The sequence below is a fragment of the Scleropages formosus genome, chromosome 2, assembly GCF_900964775.1.
Source record: "Scleropages formosus chromosome 2, fSclFor1.1, whole genome shotgun sequence".
Lineage (NCBI taxonomy): Eukaryota > Metazoa > Chordata > Actinopteri > Osteoglossiformes > Osteoglossidae > Scleropages > Scleropages formosus.
The window spans coordinates 16,788,532-16,810,905 of NC_041807.1; the positions used below are offsets into that span (position 1 = coordinate 16,788,532).

A 22,374-nucleotide genomic window follows, 5' to 3' on the forward strand; every position below is an offset into this window, starting at 1 on the left:
TTCCGCACAGGTGGTTTTGGGAACCAGTGAACCATATTCCTCGGGGGTAATTCCTGCTGCCAACCCATCTTTTCTGTTTTCCGTACGACAGAGCTTGGAGGAACTTTCCTTCATGCGGATGGAGGTGGAGCTGACTCTGCTGGAGGCCGTGGAGCCCCTGGTTAACATACAGAAGAGTGAATACCCAGGTGGAGACTTATCTTAATGAATGAATCTTAATGAATGAATGAATGAGTCAATTAAATTTCTGACAAACCTCAGGTCCAGTTAAGATTGTTTAGCTAAGTCACTGTGTTCACGCATGATATGTCGATGTCTACAGATAGAGACAAGCTTGGGGAAGTGATGTCTGAGTCCAGCAACCTGCTGGCGCTAGCAGAGACTCTTCACACTTCTGTTTGTGGTTCAGCCCAGGTGAGTGTGCCACCCATTGTCCTCTGACCTTGATGATAACCATCTGACATGAATTATGCCCTGTACTAATACTAGTAATAACAAACATGCTCAAAAGCTCAAAGAGGGCTGTATCCATCATTCTTGGAATATGGCTTCAATTAGTCTAAATTTAAAGAGAAACAAAAATCCATTAACATGTTCCTCCCATTGACCCACTAGTTTGCTGAATGTGGATTTTAAAATTGCAACCAGCACTTTGGCAGGTAGGCTTCAGACTGCCCTACAAAAACCGCAAGTTTTGACAAAATGACTTATTTGCCCCCCCCCCTTCGTTTTCTGGGAAAACAAAACCCCAAATTCTTTTTTTGCTGATTTCATTGTTCATAGACTGGCTACTCTTACATACAAAGAAAGAAAAAGAAATGTATTTCAGGATTGTGATCTACAGCAGAAGTTCCCTCTGTTAATATGTGCGTGACTAAAGTGCTTAAATTCCTTCTCCTAGAAAAACATTTGGCTTGCATTGCAATTTTAAGGAATTCTACACTGTGTGGACACCCTTCTGGAAGTTATTAGAATATGCTACACAATCATACCTGTGAAATATTGCAACCTTTTGACCTTGAGCCCTCGCTCTATGTACGTGGATGTTTGCAATTTCTTGGTGTACTGTGTCTTGTTGCTGTGACCCATTGCTGTTCATAAAACGGGGGAAAAAAGAACATCAGACATTGATTTCCACACCTCTGCCCATGTCTGAGTGTGTATGTGTGTGTATACGGACAGGACGTCCAACCTGACAGAGATCTGGTGATAGACATCATGCACTTGTTGTGGGCCAGATGCAAGGCGGTGATCCAAAGTGTCCAGAAGGTGCCCTCGCACCCTAAATGCTGTCCCCCAACACTGGAGAACCAAACTAAGGTGCTCAATTCAGACATAGAGACGTTCTCCATCTTTCTGTCACATAGTGTTTGGCACAATGTGTTTTTTGCGGTGTCCACATGTTCGCACATGCTGTAGATTTTTTTAAATAAATATGTGGCACTGTATGGTTGTGCATGCATTGCCTTCATAGAAATACACTGGAAGCTCATTTTTGCGTGTGTGCGCTCTCCCACAGTGGGCTCGGACCCTGTACCTGCTGTGTAAAGTGTCCTTCTCTTACAACTTCGCCCACTTGGAGCCAATGGCTATGGCTGAAATGGCAGTGTTGCTCGCGGCCGTCCTGGAGAGCAACCCCGGCTCTGCGCTCCCACCAGGGAGGATCACAAGTATGTCGCCATCTTCCCAGGACTTTTGCTTTATATGCTGCTTGTGCAGCTATGTTGGTCATATTCACGCTGTTCCCTTGAGGAGGGATGCTCGCTAACAATGCGATCTCTCGGTTCTCCAACAGCGAGACAGGAGAACAGCCAGCGGGTGGCGTCTGCAGACCAGCGATCCAATGCTGCTGCCATTCATAAAGTACCCTCTTTGTCACTGAATTCCCCTCTCTACTGAAAAGTGGAGATGGTGTGGTGGAGTTTGATGTGAATGTGGTGTGTGTGGGAGTGACACTGCTTGTGTTTTTGATGTGTGCATAGGTGTGACAGAGTTTGGACTGTGTGTGTCTGTGTCTGGCTCAGTTTAATATGTACTGGGTATTGTGTGTCTACATATGTGCCCGTGTCACCCCCAGGTTCTGTCATCGTGATGCGACCTTCTCCGTGATGGCGTGTTTATGCATGTCTTTGAGCGATCTGTGTTGTCTGTGTGTCAAGGAAACAATGGAACAGCTCCAGATGGTTTTGGAGGTGGTGGAGCATGCCATAGAGAGCATGAACCTGGGTACAGCCCTCTTCTTCCCACGTGATGGGACGGCTGTGTGTGACACGGCCCGGCTTCGGGTGAGGGCAGAAAGAACAGAGTCATTTTTACAGTCTTCTCCTTACCTGAACACATCGAAATTCTTCCCAGTGGAAAACTGAGCATACCAGAATGCCTGAAGGTTTGATTTTATGTCAGGTTTGTGCATGTCCAGTCCTGCAGTCATATGGAGGGGAAGAGACTGAAGGCAGTGTGAGTAGTGAAAGGAGCTCTACTGGCAGCTGCAACATCATAGCCATCTCCAAAGATCTTCACCTTGAGCTCCTGGCAATCCAGCACAGAGTGGCTCTCAAGCTGCTTGAAGCATCTACAGGTCAGGGAGTGCTCCAGCTTCCCAGAATACCCAAGTCAGCAATGAGCTTGGCCGGGGTAATGTGTGTGTCTTGTTGTCCCCAAGGCGAGCCATCGAAAGCGGACAGTAAAAGGTCACTAACACCCCGTGAAAATGTGGAGAACCCTGCAGCGAATACGGAGAGGGCAAGAGCAGGTAGATTTGTTCGGTAATAATGAGTGCGCAATTACTTCAAGGTCTACATGCCCAGATTTACTCGATATGGAGTAAATTTGGAGCTTTTTGACTGAATAACAGCTTGACTGCTGAGAATGCACCTCTACAGAAGCTGCGTTGCTGGAGAAAATTGGGAAGAACAAGATATCCAAGGCTATGTTCCTCATGCAGAAGGCTCTTCTCTCTCACAAGAAGGACCCAAACAGTTCCGAAGCCACACAGCTCCTGGAGGTCAGGCCTTGAGTCTTCCATCTTCTGCTTACGAAGTGTAATAATTCTTTCCGGCATTCAGTTATTGCACTGGAATTGGTTGGCAGTTCTTCAGTGTGTCAGATCCAGTGTCCACTCTCCAGCTTTCTGTGTTACAGGAGGCTTTGACCCTGGTAGAGAAAACAGAAGTTGAGGAAAAGAGACTGATCGGTGCCAGAGCCTGTACACAGGCAGAGGAGAAGGAGGGGCCTGAAGGGAGGAGTAAGGTCCCTCCACCACCCATCCTGCTCTCTCGAACACATCACTCCATGACCTTTGCTCCTGCACCGTATGCCCTGAACAAACAGGTGCTATTTCTAAGCCAATTTGCATATATAATGCAACCAAATGCTTCCTAAAAGTCATACCATATTCCTCCCCTCTCTTACTTTTCCCAGGTGCGCTGGTACAACCTTTATGGACGGGAGGCCAAAGGTATCAATCTGAAAGTGCGCCTGGGGGACTGTTCTCTCCCAGGCACAGGAGAGCAGGTGGGTGCTCTTATTCTTCTTGCGTTGCTGTATTACATGCTTCCAGCATTTGCTCTGTGCCGGTCTGTTGTATTCTGTGCTCCACACTCAGGTGCCTGCTCTAGGAGAGCCCGTTCTGTGGGTGGACGGGCTGGAGCCCAATCGCACATACGTGTTTGCGGTGGCTGCGTATGATGCCAAAGGGAAGTTGATAGGGGGTGCCATCGGAGAGACCACCCGGCCACTGCTGGCCTCCCTTCCCCTGCCCTTGCTGACCGCCTGGGCCTTCCTGGCGCAGGTACACATGACACTCAGCGAATTGAATTACTGCCATCCCATTCTTACACACCTATTTGTATACATATAAATGCACTAACCACTTGTTGTCTTATTAGGTGGCCTATCAGACTGGGCTCCACGCACTGGTCGAGAGGGCCTGTGGTGAGCTGTGGGCACACTTTACCCATGGTCCTCTGCCCAGGAAAGAAGCTCAGCTGGAACCAGAGCCCTATAGCTCTTTAGATGGGCTTTCAGTTATCCGGTGAGGAAGATAAAGGAATAGAGTCGCTAGAGGAAGTGGTTCATTAACATTTTATGCACACCATTACCTTTTCCCTTGGACTGTCCCTCCATACAGGCTGTGTTCAGAAGCGTTGCAGCACTCCTCCCCCCTTCTCCTTCAGCTCTTCCTCAAATCCATCTTCATGCAAACGGACATCCACGTTCAGGAGGGTGCACTGTACTGCGATGTGCTGAGTGATAGAGGGCCTCTCATATGGGGACAGGTATGGGATAGGCCAAGACGCTATTAGGCTGGAGATCCAGTTACCCCGTGATCTGTGCATTAACAGATCTGGTTTTTACAGAATCTCAGGACAGCTTTGCTGAAAATAGTGAAGACTGAAGCTCATTTCTGAATTCTGTTAAAACAACGGCCACTAACAAACTGGTATACTGTTAATGACACCTGAGGGACTGTTATCCCTGAGACTGGTAGAGAAAGGCCATCGCAGTAATGTGAATTTATATCACAGTGTAATAATATATGGCAGGTGGCACGGCTAGCTGAGTGCGAGCACCTCTTGGTGGCACTGGATCTGGCGCTGTGGCTGAATGACACGAGTGCCGCCCTGCAGGCTGTGGTGGGCTGTTACGGCTTACTGGCTCCTCTCATCTACCACAGAGTCCAGTCCGAGGCCGTGGTGCAGGTGAATGATCCAGCTGAAGGATTTCTCTACGGAAGGATGCATGACATCTTTTAAGGAGAGTTTCCGTAATAAAAGGCAGGGCTTAACAAATGCTCTTTTTCCACCCAGGTGGTGATAAAGTGCCTGGTTGTCCTTCAGGAGATCCCTGGAGTATTCCACCAGAAACATCCCATGTCCGCTGCAGAGTCCCTCCTGCACATGGTGGCCTGCATGACGTACTATGTGAGCAAGGTAACCGCAGCGATGCGCGTCCGTGCGACAGAGAGGAGATACGGTGTGCCTTGGCGTGCTTGTGTGTGCTTGCGTGAGAGGAAACCTAATTCTGCGTGTTTGCACACGTGCAGGTGCTGCGCCTGTCCAATCAGCACCGCCTGGCTGCAGCCATGATTGATCGGGGCAGGAAGCTTCTGCAGGAGGCCAACGACGCCCTGCTGGCTATGAGTAAGACGGTGCCAGCCAGTCTTCATTTGGTAAGTCCAAATTCACGCGTATAAATTACTGTGCTATACTCAGCGCTCCTATCATCTGACCAGTCAGGGCTGAGTGTGTTTGGATAGTAATGTGCTGCATTTCTGCTGGAGGTCCCAGAACAGAAAGCAGCCAGCAATCAGTTGGGCAGGGAGTCCAGTAAACAGCTCAGAGCCCTGGAAGCCAGTGCCACAATGAGCAAGATAATGAGCATCTCCCTACATGATGATCCCACTAGGAAAAGGGGTAAGAGACTCTTAACAGGCTTTTTCTTTCTGCCCATCCCCTGGTCTCCATCCTCAGTCATCCTGCTGCTTCGTGTCCTCCTTTTTCTCATGAACGACTGAAGTCACTTGCCAGTCGTCTATGGAAGGCAGTGAGCATATTAGTGTGTTTTCCTGAAAGTGTGTGCCAGTGTGCGTTCCATAACATGAATGAGTGTTTCTCTCCAGCAGCCTATGACCTGGTGGTCCAGGGGGACATCTGCATCCTGTACTCCGTGATCATCTCCAGCTCCCTGAAGACGGCCTTCCACGATGGTACGGTGAATCTACCCACAGAGCTATTGTGTGACAACCGCGCATATTTCAACGACAGCAACCATCCACAGATTAACATTTAGATATATATTTTAGATGTTAGAGTTTGGTGAAGCTGACAAAGTGTCATGTGAGAGTATGTGCATTTCATGCACATATAGTTGCACGCTCATATTTTACGTACAGTACCACTAAAATGGGTGAGGACACCTGGGCACCCGGGACAATGCTTGTGTGGAAAGAACAGGACAGAAGAGCGAAAGCAAAGAATCCACAAGTGTCCTATGTCTTCAGGGACTGTTGTGAAGACATGTTGGCTCATTTCCTTTTTAACCAAATCTATATAAAATGCTACTTTCCGACAAGCGTACTGATACTTTTCGCTGGTACTATATAGTGCATAGTGTTTCCCAGAATTAAAAATATAATCAGAACCTCAAAAACTCTTCGAGCGGTGAATATGAGATACGTTAAAAATTTTATGCATTTCTCAGCCTGAAAATTGAACCCATTGATACTAAAATATCACCAAACCCCATGAAAATAGCCATAGTGACTTCAGCGGCTAAAATTATTTATCATAACACAACATAACATCCCTTCACTAATTACTCTATAGTACTGTATGCCTGTGCTCATTCAGGTTTTCCTTAGCTGTTATGGACATACACTTGCAAACAAAACATACATATGATCCTCGGTGTCGATGCATTAATTCAACCTTAAACGTAGAAAACGGAACAATATAGACAAAATAAATCAATAAAAACAATGCAAATTAATTTGCTGTGCCTGTACAAGCTGACATGGTTTGACAGTCCATATATGATCATGATCACTGATGTTATAAGGTGTGAAATTAGGGAACAAAGTCTAGTTTAGAGTGAGAACTCAATGCAGCATAATTAAAACTATAGCTGTGAAGAACCGCACGTGGCTGCTCTGGTCTCGCGGATGCATGAAACCCAAATCCGATCCTTGACAATATTATCTCATGGTGTACTTAATGAAACTCTGTAAATTCAAATTCTTGTAATGTGAAAGGGTGTATCTTGGAGTATGATTCTACGTCTATTTCTGAGCATCTTTGCATTTCACGTATGTATGGCTATGTGTGCCTGTGTGTACACAGTAATGAAATACAAATGGAAGCCCTTCTTCCTGGAGATTGCAGTGCACCTGCTCCAAAGGGGGATTGAGGAGAATGAGCTGGAGCTGGTGTTGAAATGGGGGCAGGACATCCTCGGCTGGCTCAGCAGGTGTGTGTGCTGTTTTCCTATGGAATAGTGCATCTGCCACGAAGAGTTGTTTGGACCTGTTGTCCACTGGCCGGAACCAGCATCCTTCGGTCGTTCTTGAAGCCACGTGTGTCTATTTCGAGTTGCCTAAGATCAGAGGGGCTCATCAGTTTTCGTGGCACTGTTTTCAATGTGTCCACAGGCGAAATGAAGCTTATAAAAAGGGTAAAAAGAGCAGCACTGTGCAAGGCAAGGGACAGGATGAGGCGGAGAAGGACCTGAAGAAGTACACCTCCTCCGTCATCAAGTACAGCAAGGTAACTGAGCGTGTCACAATTTGCAGTTATGAAGAACAGTGTGCCCCCCTTGCTGCTCACACTCACATTATTTGCTTTCTTGATATCGAGTTCACTCTTTTGATTCTTACTTTTAGCGTCTTGTTTGAAGTCTACGGTTGCTTTTCAGGACTGACACCACTTCTGATTAATACCATGTCTGGTGGACACTCCTCCACTAGGTTTGCTAGCTGGATTTTTGCTTATGGCTTTTACTGCAGACATTAATATCCTAAATCTTTATCCATACTGCTGATATTAATGCCATATTTGTTTCTCCATACAAATATTTTTGGTTACATAGTTTGGGACGAAGCATCTGGTAGACACACTTAGTTTCTTACTGGCTTTCAAGACATTGTTCAGTGTTTTTATGTATGCTCATATTGGCAACCTTTGCGTTTCCATTTTTGTGCTTTTTGCAAATTATTGAGAATAAGGGTCTTAAATGAGAGGAGATTCTTTTTGAAATGGTAAAATGGGAAAACTGGTCAAAAGCAAGAGAGTCGTTCATAGTTCGGATCTAAAACCTGAGGTGCTAATGTCATTAGAGACAGAAAGACATCTCGTGCTTTATTAAAAAATCTACATAGCAAGAGAATAAATTAAAGTAAGAGCACAAAATGTTCTTGGAGGTGATGCAAAGGTTAAGGCTTTGGGTGATTTTATTAAATCTTTATTTTTATTACTTTATTGCTATAATCAACCCATCAATTCTCATTAACCACTTGTCCTCCTCAGGGTGCAGGAACCTATACTGGAATCACTGGGTGCAAAGCTGAGGGGTGGGATACCAGTTATTGCTATGATCTTAATCGTTATTTATTTTGTTACCGTACTCCACAACTTTAGGCATTTACACTTACATTTATATTTATTTGCTTAGCGGACACTTTTCTCCAAAGCAACTTCTAATGAACTCTATGTAGTGTTATCAGCCCATACACCTTATTCACCAAGGTGATTTACACTGCTAGATACACTACTTACACTGGGTCACTCATCCATACATTTAGGGTGATGATTTTTAGGTGAACTCAGACTGGCTTTGGAACTACTTGGAATTTTCCACATTTACATTTACATTTGCATTTATTCATTTAGCACATGCTTTTCTCCAACGTGACGTACATCTCAGAAAAAATACAATTGATATAATTGTGTCCATTATGTGCACTTTCAAGTATAGGCTGTTTTCAGGAATTAATTAGGTATGGATTGCATGGGATGAGTGTACTTTTATCTAACTTTATTCAAAAAGTGGATTTTAACTTTTTAATCCCACAAATGGATTAAATCTCGGGAACTTGCGATGCAGTTACAGCGCTTACCGTGGATCGCTCTGCCTGAGGGCTGTACTGGTCTTTGTGTGCAGAACCTGGCAGGCCGCGCTTCCTGTACTGACAAGAAGTGGAGGAAGCAGCTGGCTACTCTAAGGACCCAAAGCAAGGACTGGTATGCCCTGTCACGCAACATGCGTAAATCATAATGTGTAGCTCTTTTTTTCTGTTTGGCTGAGCGGCTCTGACTTGTTCTTAGCTTGACTTGTTTGTCTCGTAACCGTTTGCGTCTCTGCACGTCTCTCTGCGGCGGCCTGTGGAGAGCAGGGAAAGCTGGGCGCTGAACACCTTGCGGAGGCGGCTTCCGCTAATGCTGCGTAGATGCCAGCAGAGGAGGCATTTGCGTCGCGTGTGCTCCGAGGAGGCGGCCTGGCGCTGCCATCTTAACCTGAAGCTGGCCGTGTGCCACCTGGCCCTGCTGTACCGGAGCCTGGAGCAGTGGCACGGGCTCCGCGCACAACATAGGTAGTCGCCACAGTCTGCAAAGTGAAACACACGCTCTCGGCAGGTTTACGCTGAGAACAAGGCAATCGGCTGCTTTGGAAATTCATCCGCTTTAATCCTGATGCTGTCATGAAAGATAACAGGTGGTTTATCCCCCACATAGCTACAGCCGTCTGGACCCAATGCTCTTCTCCCTGGCCAGTGTTGGTTCCCTGGTGAACTGGAGGAATGCAGCACAGCACACCCAAACCCCAAAAACCCCACCGCCACTCCCCAAGGAGGTCCCTGAGCCCCTTGAGAAGATGTGTCTTCAGAAGGGTGGGCAACAAGATAACCTGAGAGAGTCTGATTAAATCTGATATTAAATTGTTACTGTGACCACATAATTGTTTGTCAATGATCAATTCTATTTGTCACTGGGGGGGTCAGCAGGGAAGGAGGCCACCCCAAGCAGGGAAGCAGAGGAGGAGTCTAACATTGTGGAGAGTGAGGTCGACATTGACCTAAACACTCCCCGGACCCAGGTGACCAACGACTCAGACTATGGGGAACCATCCATGGTCTCGGAAACAACCGTGGCCCGCACCATTCCCCAGCATCTGGATTCTCTGACTAAGGCAGCTTTGCACTTGAGGCGAGCCATGGTACTTGTCACCTGTGTCCTTGTGTGCACACACAGCTATCATGCATCTTGCTTTGTTCCAAACTTCTAACAATCTAATACTTAATTGTGTGTTAATGTGATGTGTGTGCAGGTGCTGGCCCACCGCGGGGCCCACTGGACATCTTTGCAATGGACATGCCGAGTGCTGTGGGACCAGACCATTGCCATTACCCAACTGGTGGAGAGAGGGTCTTTCCAAGGGGAGCCCAGCTCCCTCACCCTGGACCAGGTGTACACTGTTGTGACTCCACTGCTAATCCTGGCTGCTGATCTCCTTCTGGACATGATGTACAGAGCTCAGGTTGGGCCATTTCTCCACAGGTTTCCATATTTCCCCTGTGTCTGTGCTCTTTGGGTGTGCTGTGCCCTAGCACTCAGTAGTCTTCTTACCTCTCAGCTTTGGAAGGCCTACAAGGAAGATGACAATGAGTTAGAGGCTAGCATGCATTTCTCTGGCTCAGTGGATGATACAACGCTGATGGATTTCCGCTGGCTGAAGGCACTGGTTCTACGGGTGCTGGAGCTTCTCTACCTGCAGGAGAAGTGGGAGACCCTGGCACACCTGGCACTCCTCTTTAATGGCCTGACTCAGTGAGTGTGTGTTTGTGTGTATGTTTCGCTGGTATCTCATTACCTGCGAGCTCAATGTGTGTCACTGTGCACTCCCCCAGTGAGCGTTACACCCACGCTGTCACCCCACTGTTGGTTCATGCCCAGAGGAAGTTGCTGGAGAGGGTGCATCAGTTTGGGGGCCCATCGCCCCCGCAACCCCACTTCTCCAGAACCGAAAAACTCATGGGGGTGAAGGTGGGTCCACAGCAGATCTGGAACCTTTTACCTGAATCTGGTCGAGAACCTGACTTGTTACCTACAGCTGTTGCATCTGTTTCTTAGATTACCTCCAGGAACTATGTTGGAAAGCAGCTGCTATCAGCATGGACGTCCAAAACAGGGGGTCAGGAGTCAGGTGAGGCTGACGGCGTCACTCTTAAATGTCTTTAAGGACGCCATGTTGTGCATCCTACACTAACTAGGGTACAGTTCTTAGGTTTTTTGCAGAAATTCTAACTAACAGGTTTCCAGTAAATACAATCCATTCTCAGAACAACGGACTGTATGGCAGGGATCGTTTGTTTTAAAAAAAAAACTATTAAAATAATAATGAGGTCTGCAAAACATGTGCAATCAAGAGCCTGTATCACAAATTTTTGTGAGGGAGTCACTGAGCTTGGGTCATATGCAAGGCTCAGTCTGATTGGCTGATATATAATGCGAGGTGTAATCGGTCAGAAGACACATTTCGCAAACGTTAGTTTGCACACAAATACTCACGCACACAATGTTTTCAATGCCCATTTTTCTATGTTTTATTATTTTTAAAGAATTAATGAATTTTAAAGAAAAATGTTGACCTTTGTGTGTCTGTTCCATTTTTCTGAAGACAAACTTTATTATGCAAATTGACAGGGACAAATAAAATCAGTGTGTTTGCTTCTGTCTTTGGTCAACTATGGCTGTCCTGTGAAGCAGAGCTGCAAAGAGCCCTGGTGTTGATTTCCGTACCCCTGGATGTGGACGACGCCCTGTTCTGTTTCCGGGAGATGGCAGAGAAAGGCAGTTACGCGGTTCAGACCTTTCGACACAGCCGCACACTGCTCCTTTTGCTGCTAGCTGACACACAGCCCAGTGAGTATACAAGTTGGTTTGTTTATTATCATCCATTCATTATCAGATTGTTTGCCTTGGTGAGGGTCCCTGCTGCAAGTGACTCAGCTGCCCAAATCATACTTCTCTTGGCACATCAAGAGTCTCCATTCCCAGTCCAACCTGGACACGTAATTTCTCCAGCATGTCTTATGTTTGCCCATGCGCCTTCTTCCTCTGGGACATGCCTCACAGTCCTCACATGGGAGACATCCAGGGGGTATTCTAAATGCCAAATCACCTTATGTGGCTACTCTCACTCTGGAGGGAAACTGATGCTACTCTGAACGCCTCCCTGATCGCAGAGCTCTACACCCTGTCACAGATTGTCAGCTTCGTTACTCTTCAGAGGAACCTTATTTCTGCTGCTTATACTTCTGGTTCTGATGCGTGATCTTGTTTTGATCATTATCCAGAACTCATGACCATAGATGAGAGGGCGGATGCTGACTGAGCTATGTAAATTTCAAGCTCAGCTTCCATTTCGCACCAAAGTTCCTGCAGCCACTGCACCAAGCCATTGTCTGATCTAATTCCTTCTGCCATCACTTGTGAAGCGAACCTCTACGTTACCACCTGCATCTAAGAGAGCCGCTCCTACCCTAGCTGGAGAAAACACCTAAGTAACCTAATCCTTGGTTACTAATCCAAGTACCTAATCCTTGGTGATAATCATCATCAAATTGGATTTGGAGGCATTGGCTTTCATACCGACTGCATCACAATCATTTGAGAAGTGCTCCAGTGCTTGTTGAAGATCACACTCAGATTGGGTTAATGGGACCACATAATGCCAGTGTCCTACCACTCTGCAGTTGTGTCATTACCACAGTAACCTTTGCCCTCGGAAAGGACCCCGATTTATCAGAAGTTTGAGACATTGCTTCATGGAAAGCAGATGCATCTGCTGAGTTCAGGGGTTCCTCATCGTTCTCCTCCCTTCCAAAGATAACTTCATTTTAGGTAGGACAGAACCACAATTTCTGAGTACCACCTCTGCAGCATTCTGCCATCCTGTGTCCCTGGACAGTTTGCCTGAACTTTTTCAAGGACATCTGATAGTCATTTTTAAAGGGCATCGATAGTTTCTTGGATGGTGCACTGTAAAAGTCACTTTCCAAAGCCACAAATGGTGCAGAGTCTAAATGCTGGTCTGTGCTAGTCAAATGTGCGTTTTCTAGAGATAAATGAGTGTTGAATGATTTTTCATTCATGGTGTTGTTGCCCAGGTTTTGAGGTCCCCTTCTGCAAGGAAGGCACTGGCCACTCTCAGAGTATGGTGGAGTTCAACGTGGACACCAGTGCTGCTCTGAGCATTGGCCCTGTTGACCTCTCCAATGAGGATTTCAGCGCACCGAGCTCCATCTACAGCTCCCCCCTACCTGCATCCCAGCTACAGACTGTCATCTCCTCCTACACTAACTCCATCAGTGAGAACCCGGCTCCTTCACTGCATGATTTACCAGCCTAGCTTTCATCTCATCTTTCTCCTCCATTGTACTTCTCCCTTGCTGTTTTCCACAGTCAGTTTCAAACTGAAGACACTTTGAACTGCATAGTGGGGCACCCAGATCTAATGTGGGTGGACAGTTACTTTTCCTTGCTTGGCATGAGAGAGTCTGAAGAAGGAGAGTTCCTGTCTTCCTAACTTGTCTTTTCCTGACTGCAGAATACCTCCAGGCTAATAACCTGAACTCCCTCTGTGTCCTGGCGCTGCATGATCTGGGAAACTTGTACTTCTACAAGGGGAACAAAAGGTAAGGAATACAGTACATGTAAGAACACTGGGGTATTTACAAGGTGTGCACCATGACTGATCTTAAATATGTACTGAATATGAGTTTTGGCATGGTGTACATATATGCGTGTCTCTGTGTGTCCCATCTATTTGCACACCAGGGTCGCACACACATATTGGAATAAGGCTCTAGACAGCGCTCTGCAATGCTCGGGAGTCCTGGAGTCATGGGACGGGGTCTCGTGGGCTGGTTGTGCCCCCCAGGAGGTCTTGTATCATGCTGGCATCTGGGGCTGTCTGCAAGGAGCCATGATAAGCGCCAAGATCGCCCAGTGAGCCTTCCTTCCACCGGACACTAACACACCACACACTCCTTTGTGCAAACTGACACGCACTGAATGACACTGTTTTTACCCTCCAACTCACAGGTACCTCCTGACCTCAGATGTGAGTCAGCGCACTAGATGCTGCCTGCTCTCCGCCCTGCTCTTCAGGGTACCGTATTCAAAGCACAAACAGTGGAACACGGCCTTACATGGGACACACACGTGTGACCCTTTAGACTGATTAAAGCATTGTCAATGTCAATATGAGCAAGTTTATAAATGTGTGTGCGTGTATCTTTTGGACACACCGCAGACATTGCTGGGTGCATCACTGCCACACCCTCAGCCCGACTGGCAGTACTCCTTCTATGTGCCAGGCCCGGAGTTGATCCCAGGGCTGGATCTGTTCTCCGATCCGCTCCGGGCTAATCTGGGTACGGCTGTGTCTAGCCTGTCCTTCCTCTGCCACTGGCTCTACGCTTCTTCCCACTTCCTCAAGGTTGGCTCCTGCCGCAGGCTCACATACTGTGATGGATGGCTCGAGACAATGTTTTGCACTTTGGCAACGAAGTTCAACGAAACTCAACAAAGCAGCAATAATTTTGAATATTGTTGCTCATTTTGCAGATCTTGCCCCCGTTGTCTCTCTACCTTCACGTAGTTGGTACTGTCTGTCGAGACCCACAACACGTCATCAAGGGTCGCATATTAAAGGTAGCAAATTCCCACTTGATGGTTCCCTCCTGTTGAACATCCTGTCTCCATTGTTACTGAATTATCGATATACTCTATTGTTATATACCTGTGTTGTCTTACCTATATATCTGAACCTGTGGATCAAACCTCTGTTACTGCCGTACCTGTGGATCTTATTTCCTTTACTGGTATTGTATAAATTCTACTGCAGTATGTGTGCATAGCTTGGGCAGGACAGCCCCTAACTGCATAGCCCTGGGTCACAGGTCAGGGTGCTGACGGAGATGGGCCTATTCAGAGCTGCCATAAGAGAGGTGGGCACCCTGCTGCGGGGGGAGAACATCCTACAGCCTCATGGCAGCTTTCTGGCTGTAGACAAACAACAGGTGAGGTGCAAGCCTTACTGCCGGCCGCCCTGCTCCTGGGACCACATATTCCCTGGGCTCCACTAATGTGCGGTCAGTAGCATCTAGGGACCAGAAAAGCCCACCTTACCGTTGACCAACACTGTCCTCTCTATCTACAAGTGGCCATTGTGTCTCAAGTTTCTCCTTGCTCCCATACAGACCCCCTACATAGCCACCATTAGAGTTCCCTCTTTCTAAAGATGAGTACAGTGTTCTCATATAACCACATCTAAAGTTACTTTTCATCCCAAGGTAAAGGAGTTCGACACCTCAAAGCCCCTTCTTGAGCCATGTAATCTAGAGGTGAGTACCTAAACTGTTTGCCTCTTTGTGTATGTTTCTGCACGTGTTCTGTGTGTGGTCTGGATGCACCTGAGCATCTGCATCTGTGCATCTTGCACATCTCTGCCTCTCTAATTTGTGCATTCTTGTGTCTGTGCCTCCTACATCTGTACATTTGCTGCCTATTCAGGCCATGGGAGAGCTGGCCAACTGGCATCTGAACCCAGAACTGGCCTTGCTATTTGGACCCCGGATGAGCCGGAGGCTGGAAGTAGCCAGAGCACAACTCCTGCTAGCCATAAGCTCCTCCATCCACTGTCTGCCAGAGCCCCAGGGACAGAATATTGGAGCACAGGGTAACTGCGTTCCCCCTCAGGGTTACAACAGGAGCTGTATGGAACACACATCATGTGGTTTAAGAGCTGTTCACGACCCCTGGCGCTCTATAACAATGGTGATGTGTGTAGTTATGGTGCTGATTACTCATTCCCGGTTTTCCAGGGTACCCAGACGCTCTAGCACAGTATAGCTCCAGCAATCCTGAGCTGAGGGGCTCGCCCACCAGTGACAGTGATGACGCTCGTACGGGAGACAGGAAGCCCGTGGGCCTGTGGTTGGACCCAAAGAAAGAGAATGTCACCCCCAGCAAAGTCAAGGCACTGTATCATCATTCCGTACATCTCCTTTCTGGAAAAATTGAATATTTGCTGTTTATATATTGCAGTACATTACAGTACAGTGTGGGAATGTCTTACATGGTCTCTTTATGTGGGAAACCCTAGAAAAGAAACTGCAGGAATACAGTTAGCAAAATTAATTTTGTCACGTGAGTGACATTTAGTATTTAGTATACGAGTGCCAGCTGAGTTGGTGACTTATGATGCCCCCAGATAGCCCTCATGCTTCTTACGCTTATTAAAATTTTTATTATGTATGGAAGTGTGCACACTGGCTCCTTCTGTTACAACACTTTGCTATATTTCTTTGAAGGTGCAAACATTTTGCAGTTTATTAATTAATTCTGAGTTTTAGTCGCCACTTTGTTTTATAAAATTTCTCTAAAATTTTGCAGCTTATTGATTCATTTTGGATTTTATTCACCATTTTATGTTCGAAAATTTCTCGGTTCGGATTAAAGGCAACCTGTAGTTCTGCATCAAGCCAATAGTTGGCGGCAGAATGTATCAAACAGAAGGGGAGTGTAGGACTGACTTAATTCTCTCCCTTCCACAGTATTTACAGTTTTATGTGGTGTTCCCAAGTGTTATGATCAATAATGAGATGAGGAATAACATAGAACAGACATTGCAGAGACAGCAGCTTAATCAGACAAAGAAGGATTTTTTATGGGATGTGAGATGTGGGCTGAGCTCCTATGTGCCATGTTCTTACTAAGAATTTTTTTTTTATTACAGGTATATCTAGGTTTTTCATATAACTTTACCTGTAAATAAATCAAGGGACAGCTGCATTATTAAGCGTTTACTGATTTCATGGATCATAAAGAAGGCTGAAAGTGGCCAGAGGCTGACAAGCACTGGGCACTTATATGTAACAAACTGATCAGCAGTCAGCACTAAATAGAAAACTGCGGGATGATATAATTTTTTTACTTTCAGTCAATTTAAAAATGAGTTTTCACATCCCGCGTTTGTGGGGTAGGCTCTGGACCGCCACAACCTGACATTGGAAAAGAGGGTTACTGACAATCAATGGATGAAAGTGTGACAGTGTACTTTTTATTACCGCATTGCTTGAGCTTTACACATCTTAAAATGTTTTGTTTGTGTGGGTGCCAGGCCCTGCTGCTGAGGGAGGTGACTCGTATCCTGATGCCTCTGCTCTCCAGCACCCAGCTGCCGGTGCCGGATGCAGAAGAGTTGGAGGTGGCCGTGGAGGTCCGGCTGCTGCTCTCCGCTGTTTCTCTACGGCAGGGCAAAGCTGCTTCCAGGTACCGCACCGTGATCTTCCTTTCTGCCATTACCAGCAGGGCTACGGGCCCTATTTCTCAGTACGATTAACTTCCCTCCCTGCAGTGCAGACCAGGCAGTTGCAGCCCTGCACCTGTTCCAGGACTCCCCCCTGCTTGGGGACAGGAACTTGTCTCCTACCCACAAAGTCCCCTCCTCAAACCTGAGGCAGTCCAGGGCCAGGAGCGAGCAGGTAACGCACCCCCCGCACCAACCCCCTCGCACTCCTCTGGTCTAATGTGTTCCTGAAAATGGATGAAATGGACCAAATATTGAAAAACGTTTTTAACAAAAATGATTTATTCCATCAATTCTCATGGGGAAAGATTCTAATTCGTCCCAAGCTCGTCTCAAGCGGACCATCTTGAAAAGATGAAGGCTAGGTCATATTTAAATAAATTAACGATTAGAAAGTTAAAACACAATGGTGCAAGTTCACTCTCAGTTTACGGCATTGGACCTAATATAGCTGGTTTGGACCTGATGGCTCAGACCGGATGTTTGAAAATCCGGAAGGATTAATGAGAAATTAATGAAAAAGTGGATGTTGCGAGGCTGTATAACAGAGGATGAGTGTATTTTGAGCATGTGCACATGCTTGTTTGTGGTGTGTGTCTAGTTTTGGATTTTCACACAGACTGTCTGTGTGTGTGCATCTGTGAGATGAAGAATCCTTCACTCCGTGTGTCTGTATGGAGGAGTGTGTGTGGGACAGATAACGGCTCAGTCCCCCCAAGAGGCCATATGCCATGTGATGTCTGTCTCCCCAGGGCAGTCTGATGGAGGCTGATCTTGACTGTGGACCCTGGCTTGGCGACCTGCCCTGCGTGGTGGAGGCCAGCGAGCGACTGGGAGCTTTGTGGCTGCGCTGCAGGCTGACTGTGGTCAGAGCCCTAGCGGAGCACTTTCCGGGGACAGCCATCCACCCAGGTGCAGTGGTCCCATTGCTGCCCCTTCCCCCTCGAGTTCCTTACGCTAGAGCACCTCTAAGGAAAGGACACTGTTTTTTGGGGTCTGTGATGTGATGTCAGAGCTAAATAGATCAGGTGAATGAATGAATGAATGAATAAATGAATGAACAGCAAGACACGGTGAACTAAGTTTAGATAAGTGAAAAAACAGATCAGACGCAAGAGAATTTATGCGATGACATCATCCTTGCCAATGCAGTTTGCGTGCTGTTTTCGAAGGTGTGGACAGCAGCACCAAAGCTGCCAAGGTCCTGGAAGAGGGTCTCCAGGACACTGAAACCTGGTGTGACCCCGAAACGAGAGCACTCTTGCTCCTGCAGGGGGCGATCTTGGCCATACATAGCGGGAGGCCAAAGGACGAGAGCGCCTCTCTGCTGCAGGTCAGAGTGTGCTTCTCGCATACTGACATGTGAACATGTGCTCCTTGGCACGTCCCCAGCTGTCCAATCTGTGCTCACCATCATTTCTTTATTTCATGCTTCCATGTGTCCACCAGGAGGCAGCTAACCTGCTTTCAGATTGCCGCTGTCTGTCCACCCGTGCGGCTCTGACCTTAGCAACCGCCAACCTGCAGCTAAGTGAGCTGAAAGGCCCTGATGGCTACAACCTGCACACTGTTATCCAGAAGCTCCTGCAGCAGCAGGTCAGTCCACGATCATGCCCCGTGTCTTTCATCTGTCTTTTTGAGCTGCGCTCCACCCCCATATGTTCGTGGTCCCTGAATGCTGTTTCTCCTCAGCTTTCTGCCCTGGGGGAGCACATCACCCTTGGAGAAGGGGGCCAAGTTGTCCTTCTCAGCTCCCTTGGAATAAGGAACATGTATCTCCCACAGCTACCCCTGCTGGCCAAGGCCACCATGCACCTGGGTAATATGCTGCAGGGGGCAGGTTATATTCCAGGTGTGGTGGACGGGCAGGTGTGTTAACGGTATGTTTCCACAGGTCGATGTCTGGTTCTCCAGGCTGTGGACCCTGACCAGTGGCTCTCCGCACAACGTACCTTGGACTCGGCACTCCGGGTCTCCCAGGCCTCATCCAGCAGGGATAAGGAGCTGGAGGCCGACATCCTCTACTGCAGAGGTCAGTCGGGGACACAAGAGGTTTGCAGTGTTCACAATGAGCCTTTTACCTCGATCACACTGTCCCTCGGTGCATGCGTGTGTTTCTGTCTTTTGCCAGGCCTGGTGGAGTCTAGGCTGGTCTCTCTCAATGAGTGTCAGCCCCAGGATGCGGTGGACACCTTCCTGGAAGCCATCAGCATTGCTCAATCCCACAGTCACAACCTATGGTGTGCAGAAGGTCATCCTGTGTTTATCCGGTGTGCTTGGAGCTGAGGGAAACATTGAACAGGCTCTGATGTGAGTGCGTGTGCCTGTCTTAGGTTTGTACGGAGGTGTTACTTGGAGATAGCCCTGGTGTACCTGCAGCAATGGGAACAGGTCTGCTCAGCAGACCACCGTAGCCCAGAGTCTCCATCCAGGACTGAAGAGAACCAACAACAGGTACCGTGTCTTACGCTTATGTACATGTGCTAGAAACATGCATGGGTCCTCTGAGTCACTACGTGTGCGTGTGGGTCATTGTTCGGTCCAGCAGCCCACCTTGAGCAGATCCCTGATCTGCTGCGAACTCCAGCCACTCCTCTTCTCACTGTGCCTGAGGGCAGCTGCTCAGGTGAGCGAGGCCCATGCCAACCGGGTCCTGCTCTGCGGGGTCTCAGGTGGGGCTGGAGGAGACAACGTGCAGCTCTCTGCCCTTGAGTTTCTACCTGAGTTTGTCTCCAGCGATCTGCTCATCCCCTGCGGTAATATCTCACACGCTTTTTACTAGATGTTTCCAGGAAGTGGGTGTAAATGTACAGCCTGTGGAGATACATGCTGGCCGTGTAAGGTTTTGTTTTGATGTTCAGGGGGATTGGATGAAGCGATCAAGAATGACTCTAGCCCCTCCCCAGATGATGACCGTTCACCTACTGGTCAAAAGCACACCCAGCTCACCTGGATTCACCTTGCTCGCTACCAAGCCCACCTCCTCAACTTGCACCACATTGCCACACGCCCAGGTGCTGCCTGTGTAAAGTGTGGTACTCTGTACGTCTTTGTGACTGTACCCTTGTGTCCATATTGAGGTGAAGTGAGGACTTCTGTTGGACAAAGCTTTCTGTTTTTGGTCTTCCCATCCAAAATTGGGCAGCCAGTCATAATTGTTTATGAAGCAATTATGAAACACAGAAAATCACCTAATGTTGCGTTACACTTTTTGGAATTTGTGGTCTACTGACCTTGTTTAGCTGAAGTGATACTGTGTGTGTAAGCCACTTGATACTCACATTTCTCACACACACATTTTCTGAACCACCTGTCCCATTCGGGGTCGTGACCGCATACACCGCAGATGCACTAAATTTGAATAAACCTCATAAAACGGATGAAAATTTGATCATTAATGAAAGTGGTCATCGTTGACATAATGCATTCAGAAAGCTGGTGTGGAGGATATCATTGATGCCTTACGACAATCAGATGAGAGAAACTGTACTTCCGATAGAGAAAAACTGCAGATGGATCAGCTTTGACTGAAACACAATCCAAAGAGTTAATGTGAATTTCATGTGAATGTTTGTTTGTGTGTGTATGTGTTACAGTAACTCACGGTGGTTTGGAGGGCATGTGCTCACTGGGTTTGGACAGCAGTCTTACCCTGAGGCTGGCTCAGCTGCACAGCTTCTTCAGTGCCTGCTTGCCCTCCTACAGGAAGCGGTGTTGTGCCCCCAAACCCCTCACCGCCCTGTTGAAGCCCAGCACCCCCCAGGTGAGAGCACCTGCTGGCAGGGACGAAGAACGGGTTAGCCTCATTGTGCACAGGCAGCACCGTCCTTATCACACCTTTATTTCTGCGCAGCCTGGAGCACCGCCTGCAGCGGACCGGGGTGTATCGCAGGCCGCGATGCGTCTGTCCCCCTTGGTGTGCGCCGACAAGGAGCAAGTGTGCATGCAATGGCACCACCCAGTGCTAGACGGGTCTTCACAGCACCAGAACATGGTATCCATAGCCAGCAACACTCCATTCCAGCTGGGGTGTCAGAAGACCTGCTCTGGTTTGGTCGTTTCTTTTCGTGGTTGTGCGCAAGTTTGAGAAACTGGTCTCCCAGAATGCCAAGTAACCTGCTCCTCTCCCTCGGTTTCTTCCAGGCTCTGCTCCTCTTTGCCTTCCATCCCGACCCTCTGTCTGCTCTGGGGCCCACAGCTGGCGCTGTATCGCAGCTGCACTGTGGCCGGTTATGGGTCTCCTTGGAAAGGTGTTGATCCCTTTTTTTTCTCTCCTTGCCGAAATACTTAAGGAATACATCACCTGTAGTTGTACCTGCTCTCTCTTCATATTTCTTATGCCTCTTTACCATCGTTTTCCTTCTCTGAATTAACGTCGCTGTTGTGCCCCGCCCATCCCTGCTTTGCTCCGTCTTGCTTCTTGCTCACCCGTCCCAGCCTGGAAGCTATACATGCCCAGCTGTGCTGTCTGTGTGCCGGAGCCACTGTCTCTCCTTCGCCTCCCGCCAGTCCCAGTGTGCAGAAGCAGCAGAGTAGCAGGAGCTCAGAGAACGGACGATCACGGGACCCCCACACACAGGTTGGCAAACCTCTCCAGGGCACCTTGCCCCGGAGAGCGCGTATGCCATCACAGCACAGCCGGTAGTGACTGGTATTATAACGAAAGTACATTGGATTCCCAGCGGCACCACCGGTACATTCTGAGTCACACTAATCTGCAGCAAAATACACTCATCCAATGAACCAGACCCCCGTGAGACATCCGCTTTGACGTTCACCTCACTGGCATCTCCTCAAACAACACGCGGGTTCTTGACTGTTTCCGTCTATGTGTCTGTTCTAGGAGCTGCAGGAGAGGACCAGAGCCTGCTTGGCTCAGATCAGAGCCTTGCTGAAGCCCCACTCAGATCCGACTGACATCAGTAAAGTGGGTATTAGCTGCAGCATTTATCTCCCACAATGCACTGCTCTCATTTAACACAACAAATTTTTCCTGAGCGTGTATTATCACACTGCTTCAGCGCTATGATCTGCAGTGTTATTGGTAGAAAACTCTTCCCTGGACTTACGAAGGTCATTTACTCCTGAAAAGCCATTTTGTAAGGCGAATTCTCCTAAATCAAAGATGTTATAATTAGTGTAAATGGTGAACATTTTTCTTGAGTCACAAAATTGACACCATTTATGCTAAAACGCCACCAGATTCTAGTTTGGAGATAGATGAAATCCAAATTTGTTCTTCATAAATGTGAAAAAAAGCCTCATACGTCAACCTGGCGACATTGAGGGAAATTCCTCATTGAGTCAAGTTCTTGTTACCCGAATGATTGTATCTTGAGGTACCACTGAAGTAATCTTCCTTGTGCATATGGAAAGGCAACAAATTTACCAGGCTGTTTTTTTTACATCAACATTTATCCATTTTGGTGACACCTTATTTGCCCATTTATATATCTGGGTAATTTTACCAGAGCAATTTAGGGTAAGTACCTTGCTCAAGGGTAT

The 22,374-nt window shown here is 47.6% G+C and overlaps 1 protein-coding gene across 1 annotated transcript in view; it reads left to right on the top strand.

Moving 5' to 3' along the window:
* cfap54 (cilia and flagella associated 54) overlaps positions 1 to 22,374 on the top strand; it is a 28,692-nt gene that overhangs the window by 5,808 nt on the left and 510 nt on the right. The window contains 55 exon segments of the mRNA XM_029259730.1: positions 92 to 188; positions 323 to 414; positions 1,183 to 1,320; positions 1,520 to 1,670; positions 1,796 to 1,863; positions 2,160 to 2,285; positions 2,404 to 2,578; positions 2,663 to 2,752; positions 2,883 to 3,004; positions 3,127 to 3,330; positions 3,421 to 3,513; positions 3,605 to 3,790; positions 3,888 to 4,033; positions 4,130 to 4,277; positions 4,545 to 4,700; positions 4,809 to 4,931; positions 5,045 to 5,170; positions 5,282 to 5,414; positions 5,621 to 5,707; positions 6,840 to 6,966; positions 7,148 to 7,262; positions 8,656 to 8,735; positions 8,888 to 9,085; positions 9,228 to 9,382; positions 9,494 to 9,708; positions 9,820 to 10,029; positions 10,126 to 10,319; positions 10,400 to 10,535; positions 10,623 to 10,695; positions 11,256 to 11,414; positions 12,662 to 12,862; positions 13,102 to 13,189; positions 13,332 to 13,502; positions 13,599 to 13,665; positions 13,810 to 13,995; positions 14,124 to 14,210; positions 14,459 to 14,578; positions 14,852 to 14,902; positions 15,072 to 15,237; positions 15,383 to 15,537; positions 16,681 to 16,832; positions 16,918 to 17,044; positions 17,622 to 17,781; positions 18,042 to 18,202; positions 18,319 to 18,465; positions 18,562 to 18,901; positions 19,001 to 19,109; positions 19,203 to 19,323; positions 19,415 to 19,625; positions 19,731 to 19,883; positions 20,466 to 20,632; positions 20,723 to 20,863; positions 21,013 to 21,119; positions 21,307 to 21,448; positions 21,713 to 21,796. Coding sequence (XP_029115563.1) covers positions 92 to 188; positions 323 to 414; positions 1,183 to 1,320; positions 1,520 to 1,670; positions 1,796 to 1,863; positions 2,160 to 2,285; positions 2,404 to 2,578; positions 2,663 to 2,752; positions 2,883 to 3,004; positions 3,127 to 3,330; positions 3,421 to 3,513; positions 3,605 to 3,790; positions 3,888 to 4,033; positions 4,130 to 4,277; positions 4,545 to 4,700; positions 4,809 to 4,931; positions 5,045 to 5,170; positions 5,282 to 5,414; positions 5,621 to 5,707; positions 6,840 to 6,966; positions 7,148 to 7,262; positions 8,656 to 8,735; positions 8,888 to 9,085; positions 9,228 to 9,382; positions 9,494 to 9,708; positions 9,820 to 10,029; positions 10,126 to 10,319; positions 10,400 to 10,535; positions 10,623 to 10,695; positions 11,256 to 11,414; positions 12,662 to 12,862; positions 13,102 to 13,189; positions 13,332 to 13,502; positions 13,599 to 13,665; positions 13,810 to 13,995; positions 14,124 to 14,210; positions 14,459 to 14,578; positions 14,852 to 14,902; positions 15,072 to 15,237; positions 15,383 to 15,537; positions 16,681 to 16,832; positions 16,918 to 17,044; positions 17,622 to 17,781; positions 18,042 to 18,202; positions 18,319 to 18,465; positions 18,562 to 18,901; positions 19,001 to 19,109; positions 19,203 to 19,323; positions 19,415 to 19,625; positions 19,731 to 19,883; positions 20,466 to 20,632; positions 20,723 to 20,863; positions 21,013 to 21,119; positions 21,307 to 21,448; positions 21,713 to 21,796 — 7,737 coding nt within the window.